Source organism: Penaeus chinensis, chromosome 11 (assembly GCF_019202785.1).
Source record: "Penaeus chinensis breed Huanghai No. 1 chromosome 11, ASM1920278v2, whole genome shotgun sequence".
In the NCBI taxonomy this organism is placed as follows: Eukaryota; Metazoa; Arthropoda; class Malacostraca; order Decapoda; family Penaeidae; genus Penaeus; species Penaeus chinensis.
The window spans coordinates 7,771,222-7,781,221 of NC_061829.1; the positions used below are offsets into that span (position 1 = coordinate 7,771,222).

Genomic DNA, 10,000 nt, shown 5'->3' on the forward strand with positions numbered 1-10,000 from the left:
TGAATGTATTGATTAATGTTACGAATTTCGGAATGCTAAAGGCCTATACAGTGATGGAGAGGAGTGACTAGACGGTGACTAAACAACACCGCGTTTACTTCTTAGCACCACTTAAATATTTCAGTGTAATGCCAGATAGCTGTTACACGTATTTCCATGGCACATAGATCCTAAAATATCTCTAAATTCCCATTTTTTTCATAAGTATTCAGATAATCCATATTAGAAAAAAGTTACAGTACAAGCACTGTTACCAGTATCAGCAAGTCCTATCAATAATTGGTATCTCTACTAACAAAAATATCTTCGACCAGTGCCAGTACTGCTTACCCACTTCTGCAGTTACGACAACAAAACCACAAAGCTGTTTGTTCTGACATTCTGACATCCAACAGGTCTCAGCCGACCCATTAAAACGAGAGATCTTCATATCCAGTGCTGTCAGCCTCGCGAAGAACTACAGCTTCGATGGTCTAGACACGGACTGGATGTATCCTGGCGACGAAAACGGTATTCCGGAGGACAAGGTACGATATATTTCTTAAGTCACAATACATAAATACAGTAACGAGTAGGAAAGATAAAATAAAACTACCATAAAAAACGCGACAACTTTTTGAGTATAATATTAAGCCACCATTTCCGCTGTCACGACATTTTTTTTATGATATACCATCATGAACATAATTCATATAGAACGGTGGTGATGACAAATTGAAAAGTTTCGAAAGAACTGTTTTCTTGGTTGCTTACTAGCTGTCGCTATTTTTCTCATTTTCATACTAGTCATACCTATAATGGCACTTTAAATGTAACCTAAGCTTATATTTTACGTTAGCTGCGATTTTGTAATATGAAGAAACCCAAACTAGTGTGTAATGGTGTAGAAAAAAACAAAAAAACAAAAAAAACTGTAAAGTGATGTAGATTCCCAGAAATTGGGTGGAGCAAATTGTATCGTAAAGAGAATCAAGCGAAGTTAAGGCTATAGACTCCAATTTAGGTTGTTACTACCTGGAAAGGCGCTAATTTTGTACAGGTTCAGAATGATATGTAAGTCACGATAAAAAAAAAAAAAAAAAAAAAAAATATATATATATATATACATATAAACAGGAACGTATGGGAAAGACGAAACAGAACTACCATGTTAGGAGAGAAAAAAACAAAACAAAACAGTAACATTTCGGAAATAAAATAGAAACCCCTTCAAACTATTATCACTTGAAAATGAATTAATTTTGTATAGAAAACGACGCCGATTCCACCAGGTTCGCTGTCGGAGAAAACTTAAGCTATTACAATTATAACATCTGTGGGGTTAAGAGGGATTTTCATATTACAATAATAAGTACGCCAAACATCTATTGATTATGAGGAGTGCGACATACATCAAGAAGAAGAAATGTAAAAAAAAAAAAAAAAAAAAAAAAAAAAAAGCAGAGGAAAGACAAACATAGTACATAGTTAACGTAAGACATTGAAAACCAGTAGGATGTTGATAGCGATGCTGATGATAATAATAACAATAATGGCAATAATATGGTTTGCATTCTATATGTAATTATAAAAACAATGGTAATGGTGATATCAATGTTATATCGATACGATGGCATTAATGGCACTGATAGCATGGTTATTATCTTTTAATTATAATGATGATAATGATAATTATTATTTATTTAGTAAGTTTAATGACAACAACAACAAAAAAATGACAATAATGACAATTAGGATGATACTTATGACAGACGGTAATATTAGCTGCGATGGTAATGATTGGTGACAAAAATGAATAATAATAACAGTAGTGAGATTAATAATATGAACAACACTAAGAGTGATAACGATAACGATAACAGAAGTAATAAAAACAACACCAATATCAATAAAATAAGTTCATAGGGGTGAGAACAGCAACAACAATAATGGTGGTAATGACAATTATGACCAATAACAATAAAAATCATAAGAATCATAGCCGAATTACTACTTATGATAGTGATGATTGTGATGATTATTGCGATAATAAATAGCTAGTCTGATAATAACAACAATTAGGATAATGATAATTCAGTAAGAATAGTAATGACATAATAATAATGATGATGTTGATGATCATTAGTGATACTAATGTTAAAACAACTATTGATGATTATGTAATGCTGCTAATGATAATAATGAAAATAATGATGATGATAATTGTAATAATGATGGTAATGATAGCAATAATAATAAAAAATATAATACAAACAAAGATAATAATAATGCAAATAATAATAATAATGATAATAATGATAATGATGACAATGATGATAATGATAACAAAATTGATAATAATGATAATAATAAAAATAATAATAATAGTAATAATGATAATAAAAATAATAATAATAATGATAATAATAATAGTAATGATATAATGATTATAAAAAGATAATAACGATAATAATTATGTTATTAATAATAACTATAATAATAATAGGAATACTAATTATAATAGAGATGATAACGATAGAAGTAAGGAAAATGGCAATCATGATAATAATAATAATAATAATAATAATAATAATAATAATAATAATAGGGATAATAATGAAAAATATTAATAATGATAGTGATACTGATAACAATGATAATGATAATAATAGTAATAATAATTATGATGATGATGATGATGATAATGATAATGATAATGATAATGATAATGATAATGATAATGATAATGATAATGATAATAATGCTAATACTAATACTAATACTAATACTAATAATGATAATAAAAATGATAATGATAATAATAATAATAATAATGATAATAATAATAATAATAATGACAATGATAATGATAATGATAATGATAATGATAATGATAATGATAATGATAATGATAATGATAATGATAATAATAATAATAATAATAATGATAATACTAATAATTATTATTATTATCATCATTATAGTAATAGTAAAATAATGATATTGATTATAATTATAGTAATGATAATGAAGATATTGATAATAATGATGTGATAATAGTAATGGTAATAATAATAATGACAATGATGATGATGATGATGATAGTGGTAATAATAATAATGATAAAATAATGATAATAATGATAAAGATTACAATGATAGAATATAAATGATGACAGTAATAATAATAACGATGATAATGATAATGTTAACAGTAATAATAATAATAATAATAATCATAGTAATAATAATGATAATGATAATAATAATAATAATAATGATAATAATAATAATAATAATAATAGTAATAATAATAATGATAATAATGATAATAACAATAATAGAAATAATGATGATGATGATGATAATAATAATAATTATAATAATAATAATAATAATAATAATAATAATAATAATTATAATAATAATAATAATGATAACAATAACAATAATATAAATAATACTAATAATGATAATAATACTACTTCTGCTATTACTAGTAGTACTGATAATAATTATAATGATAATAATTAGGGCATTAATAATAGTAATAGCAATGATAACAATGAAATGATAATAATGATAATGGCAATATTGATAATAATGATGATAATATTAATGATAATTATACTGATAATGATGATGATGATAATGATAATAACAATAGTGATGATTTTAACAGTAATGATGATAATAATAAGATTTTGATGATGACAATGATAATGATAATGGCATTTTTAAATATAATAATATTAATAATGATAATGGTGATAATGATGATAATAATATTAATGATAATAATGATCATGATGGTAATAAAAATAATTATAATAAAAGTGATGATGACAATGATGATTACAATAATAGCAATAATAATAATAATAATGATAATAAGAACAACAACAACAACCACAACAACAACAACAATAAAAATGATAATAAAAGTAATAATAATAACAATACCAATAATGATAATGATGATAATAATGGTAATAATGTTAATGATGATGATAATGGTAATAATGATAATAATAATAATAATAATAATAATAATAATAATAATAATAATAATAATATAATAATAATAATAATAATAGTAATGATAATGATAATGATAATGATAATGGTTGTGATAATGATAATAGTAAAAATAACAACAACAATGATGATGATGATGATAATGATAATAATAATAATGATAATAATAATAATAATAAGGATAATATTAATAACGATGATGACAATGATGATGATAATAATAATATTGATAATTATAATAATAATAATGATAATAATAATAATAATGATAGCAATGATAATAATGATAATAATAATGATGATAATGATTATGATAACGATAATGATCATGATAATAATGATAACAATAGCAATAATGATAATAATCGCAATAAAATCATGATAATGAAACACAATAATAAAGTTAACAGACAACAGACATAAAGTAAAACTGACTACTAACCTCCCGTCCATAATATCATCATCCTCGCCACATCTACCACTCCCCTATTTCTAAAAAACATAACACCAATCATCATTACTATGTAATGACGTGGTGCTGTAATCAACACCACAATCCTCATTCCTCTCTCCAGGAGAATTACATCCTCCTCCTGACTGAGTTTCGAGAGGTGCTGACGAAGGAAGGCCTCTTACTAACCGCTGCCGTGTCTCTACAAAAAACAATCATTGACAAGGCCTACGACATCCCCGCTATGTCAGCAGTAACGGATCTACTACTCCTGCGTGGTTACAACTTCCACGGTACCTGGAGCACTTACACCCATCACCATGCCCCTCTGTACGGCCACCCGGGGGATACGGGAAACAATGTGTACCTGAACATTGTGAGTGTGCTCTTGTTCCTTACATTTGTTTTATTATTATAATGTAAGTAATAATAGTAACAACAACAATTATAATAATAATGATAAGAAGTATTAATATTATCATTATTATTATTATTATAATTATGAACGTTATCATTATTATCATTATGAACGTTATTATTATTATTATAATTATGAACGTTATTATTATCATTATCGTTATTCATTTTTATTTTCATTTTTAAGGGTGACAGAGAGAGAGAGTGAGTGAGAGTGAGAGTGAGAGAGAGAGTGAGAGAGAGGTGGAGAAATTGAATAAAGGAAAGATAATGTGACAAAGAAAGAAATGAGAAAGAGGGAAGGCAGAGCGCGAAGAGACATCACCTGGAGCATATTTGAAAAGTGAGTTTACAGAATAAATTCCCTCTACTATTACCCCCCCCCCCCCCCATTGCCAACGGGCCTCAGCATTAGACCGCAGAACATATACCCCATTCCCTCTCGTCCATCATGAAAAATATCCTCTATCGGTAAATCTATATCTATCTATGTATATTTACATATCTATATATTCTATCCATATACATCTAGATGTATCTATATTCTATCAATTTATATCTATATACATATCTAGATCTTAATATCTCTACATTCTCTCTATTCATATATATATATATATATATATATATATATATATATATACGTAAATATCTCCATATTCAATCCATTTATATCTATATACTTAGTATATACCTCTAGCTATGTTCTAACAATGCTTATCTATATACATATCTATATACATCTAAATATATCTATATACATCTAAATATATCTATATTCTATCAGTTCATATCTATATATATAGCAATATGCATCGAAATATCTCTGTATGCTATATATTCATATCTATATACATATCTACATATCTATCCTCTATCTTCTAGAACTACGGCCTCGAGTACTGGGTATCGGGAGGAGCAGACAAGAGCAAGCTGGTCTTAGGTCTTGGAACGTACGGCATCTGCTGGACACTGGACAGCATGGACGACACAGGGTATTTCGCTTCTGCCCCACAAGCAGGGGATCCTGGGCCCTATACATCGTCGTTGGGTATCCTCGGGTACAACGAGGTGAGGGATGGGTCGTCTACGTTTTATATAGTTCTCTTGATTTAATTGGGCTTTTAATGGGTACAATGAGGTAGGTGAGGGATTGGCAGTCTACACTGTCTCTATTTTTTAAAATTTAATCATGTATATAATTAGAATAAGGAAATAGGGAGACAAGAGTAACAAAGAAAGAATTATGGCGACAGATATGCGAGATGCAGCGAGACAGCGAGTGGACGGTGGTTCTCGATCCGGATATGAACGAGCCTTATGCGTTTTATCAGGGAAACAAGATTTGGTGCGGCTATGAGGACGCCCTCTCAATGTGGGTCAAGGTGAGGGGTTGGCAGGCGAGGTTCAGCTTCGCACATCTGGCTTAGCCTCATCCTTAGGCATCTCTTAAGCCATACGGCAAATCTATTCACTTTAGGTCTTGATCAAATGCATTTTACTCTTGGCCCGGTTTCTCTTAGTAATTCATACATTGTCTTTCATTTAAGGCTTCCTCCCCCTTCCTTTCCACACAGTGTTATCATTGATATTTCCAGAAAACCGCTAGATTGAACTTCAAATAAAACGCTAGACATAAGAGTAAAAGCTCATTTCCAAACTAATAAGGAATTAAGAATTGCTAAATGTAGAATAAACTTTCAAAATATTCCCACTAGATCATTCTGATTTTGTCCTCTCACATGATGTTGAATCGATCTATTCTTCTCAGGCTTTTCGAAGCATAGGGATTTATTTGACCTTTCTATTTATTATCCAAGGCTCTGCTCCATAGGTCACTGACGGTGGGATTTCTGCAATATATTTTTTCACTCCTTTTTTATCTACGTTTTCCTTTCTCTATTGGTTGTCTCTTGCTGCTGTTCACAGACTTGGTTTTGGTACATTAATTTGTAATTTGTATTCTGTGCAGGTTTTCTTCTTTCCTGCCATTTCGCTTAGTTCACCGAGGTTTTCCGCTGTTATACGGTATTATTTACAAATCCTCAGTTACCTACATTTTCTTCAGATGTTGTGTTCTTAGTATGTTAAACACCCTTGGCGATAGCGGATATCCTTGTAATGCTCCTTTACTTGTTTGGAGTTCTGTTATCGAGTAACCCTTTCTTACTATCGCCGATATCCTTTAGTAAATGTTATTTATTATTTTGGTGGTTCCATTTTCGAAGTTCAGTTCTATTTTCTATCATTTTGGTGAACACTTTATAGGCATGTGATAGCAGGCCGATTGATATGTAGTTTTAGCATAGGTTTCTGTCTCTTTTTTTTCTAAATTGAAGACTTATTGTGTTAAGACAGTTGTCGCACATGGTTCTGTCTCCTTTTTGTATATAAGTTTTATTGTGTATTTTCCACATTGATTTGAGTCTGTCTTCCTTCCAGTAGTCTTTGGAACATTTGCTGTCCCCTTCTGTAACACGTCCCTTCTGCATGTAGAATTTCTCATTGTAAGTTCTCTTTTCCTGTTGATTTTTTTGTTGCTTGGTTTCCGCTCTTTGCTTCCACCTCTTCTTTCATGGCAAGTGGAGATAGTGGTGTCTTCTCTTGGCACTCCTTCGTGATCTTCTGTCTTCGGGTATAGCACTTTTTTTAAGTGTTCTCCGCTTATAGTCTTAAGTTCTTTCTTTGATGTCTTTTCTCTTTGTTGATTTTTGACAGTTGTGATGTTGGATTCCATTCGTCGAATGTTTTGTACACTTTTTCCTCTTAGCCATCCTTTCCCCTCTCCTATTTAAATCTCTACTTTCTCTCTTTCTTTTCTCCCTTTCCCTCCTCTCATTCCCTTCAAACACCCTTCCCTTTGCTTCCCTTTTAATTTCCATCTATCCCTTTCCCTCTTACATGTTGTCTTAATGTTATGTGTTATGTTGAATTTTAGGCATAATTGGTAATGTGATGTTATATATATATATCTCATCACCACCTTTTGTGTTGATTATAGAAAAATTCTAGTAGCTTCTCATAATCAAAGTTGGTAGAAGAGAGGGGAGAGGACAAAGGAGAAACAAGGAGAGAGAGAGAGAGAGAGAGAGAGAGAGAGAGAGAGAGAGAGAGAGAGAGAGAGAGAGAGAGAGAGAGAGAGAGAGAGAGAAAGAAGGGGGGGGGGAGAGGGAGAGGGAGAGGGAGAGGGAGAGGGAGAAGGAGAGGGAGAGGGAGAGGGAGAGGGAGAGGATAAGGAGAGGAGAGATAGGAGAGGGAAGAGGGAGAGGGGAGGAGAGGGAGTAGAGGAGAGGAGAGAGGAGAGGATGAGAGAGAGAGAGAGAGAGAGAGAGGAGAGAGAGAGAGGGGGGGGAGGGAGGGGAAGGGAGAGGGAGAGGGAGAGGGAGAGGGAGAGGGAGAGGGAGAGGGAGAGGGAGGAGAGGGAGAGGGAGAGGGAGAGAGAGAGAGAGAGAGAGAGAGAGAGAGAGGAGAGAGAGAGGGAGAGGAGAGAGAGAGAGAGGGAGAGGGAGAGAGAGAGGGAGAGAGAGAGGAGAGGAGAGGAAGAGGAGAGAGAGGAGAGAGGAGAGAGAGAGAGAGAGAGAGAGAGAGAGAGAGAGAGAGAGAGAGAGAGAGAGGAGAGGGATAGAGGAGGAGAGAGAGAGAGATGAGAGAGAGAGGGATGAGAGAGAGAGAGAGAGAGAGGAGGAGAGAGAGGAGAGGAGAGAGAGAGAGAGAGGAGGAGAAGGGGGGGGGAGAGGGAAAGGGAGAGGAAGAGGGAGAGGGAGAGGGAGAGGGAGAGAGAGAGAGAGAGAGAGAGAGAGAGAGAGAGAGAGAGAGAGAGAGAGAGAGAGAGAGAGAGAGAGAGAGAGAGAGGGATATAGAGAGAGGGATAGATAGATAGATAGATAGATAGATAGATAGAGAGAGAGAGAAGGGTTAAACAGCCCGAAATGCCCCCAGGGTCAGTACGCCCGGAGCCAAGGCCTGGCGGGGACGATGGTGTGGAGTCTGGAGACGGACGACTTCTCGGGGTCCTGCACGGGGCGGTCCTACAACCTCATCAGGTCCATGGACGAGGGCTTTCAAAACTTGCCCTTCAGCACTCCCGTGGTAAAATGAACCAATTTTATATTGCCTATTGATACTTCAGTAGACAAACAGAAAACAAGTGTCATCAATGTTTTGTTTGTCGCCACCAATCGATGAGAGACTCAAAAAAAAACAAAAAAACTTCGTAGAATACATCAAATAAGAAAACACATATATGAATATGTATATATATATATATATATATATATATATATATATATATATATATATATATATATATATATTTCTAACGAGCAGTAAAACGGAACAAGCACTTCCTTAAATTGACAGATGATTCTATTACATTGATATATGATATGAATGTTCAGCTATCATGGTTTTATGTGTTCTAAGTAACACTTTTTTTCTTGCAAACCACAGCCTCCAACTGTTGCTCCTGAGACTACTCCCGAAGCAGTTGTTACTCCCGCATGTAGTGAAGGCAGTTACTACCTTGAAGATATTCAGTGTGATAGGGTCAGTAGCGCTGCCATTATTATCTCACTATCATAAGGTGTAATATGAAATTGTTTTTGAGTTATATTGACAGCGTGTGTAACGTCACTTGATATGGCAATACAGTAACACTTTTTGTGTAATAAGTATATTTTCAGAACACCCTTTTATTTTTCGATCACCATTTCTTCACGCACCTTCACACAAGTATTTCCCTTACCCTATACTTCCTAATAAGAACACAAGTATAAGTACCCAGGCATCGTCTCTCAACAGTACTGGCACTGCGTGAACGGCAATGCCATCCCTGGCAAGTGTAGCCCAGGCCTGGTGTGGGACACGGCGGTGGAATCCTGCAGTTGGCCAGATAATGTTGACACCTCTCACTGTGTCATGCCTGGAGAGGACACCACCACAACAACAACAACCACAACCACTACAACGACTGAACTGACGACCTCATCTGCTCCACAACCAGAGTGTGACAAAGAGATGAATTACTTTGTCATTCATCCTTTATGTAACAAGGTAAAGCAGATAGAATAGAGCAATGTAAATCAAATGTCTGAGCAGGATGTCGTCTACTTCATTT

The 10,000-nt window shown here is 33.2% G+C and overlaps 1 protein-coding gene across 1 annotated transcript in view; it reads left to right on the forward strand.

Moving 5' to 3' along the window:
• Positions 1–10,000, forward strand: part of LOC125030752 (endochitinase-like) — a 14,651-nt gene that overhangs the window by 4,212 nt on the left and 439 nt on the right. Inside the window, exons 4-10 of the mRNA XM_047621013.1 lie at positions 396–527; positions 4,592–4,843; positions 5,770–5,955; positions 6,141–6,269; positions 8,824–8,973; positions 9,334–9,429; positions 9,685–9,936. Coding sequence (XP_047476969.1) covers positions 396–527; positions 4,592–4,843; positions 5,770–5,955; positions 6,141–6,269; positions 8,824–8,973; positions 9,334–9,429; positions 9,685–9,936 — 1,197 coding nt within the window. The remainder of the gene's footprint in view (positions 1–395; positions 528–4,591; positions 4,844–5,769; positions 5,956–6,140; positions 6,270–8,823; positions 8,974–9,333; positions 9,430–9,684; positions 9,937–10,000) is intronic.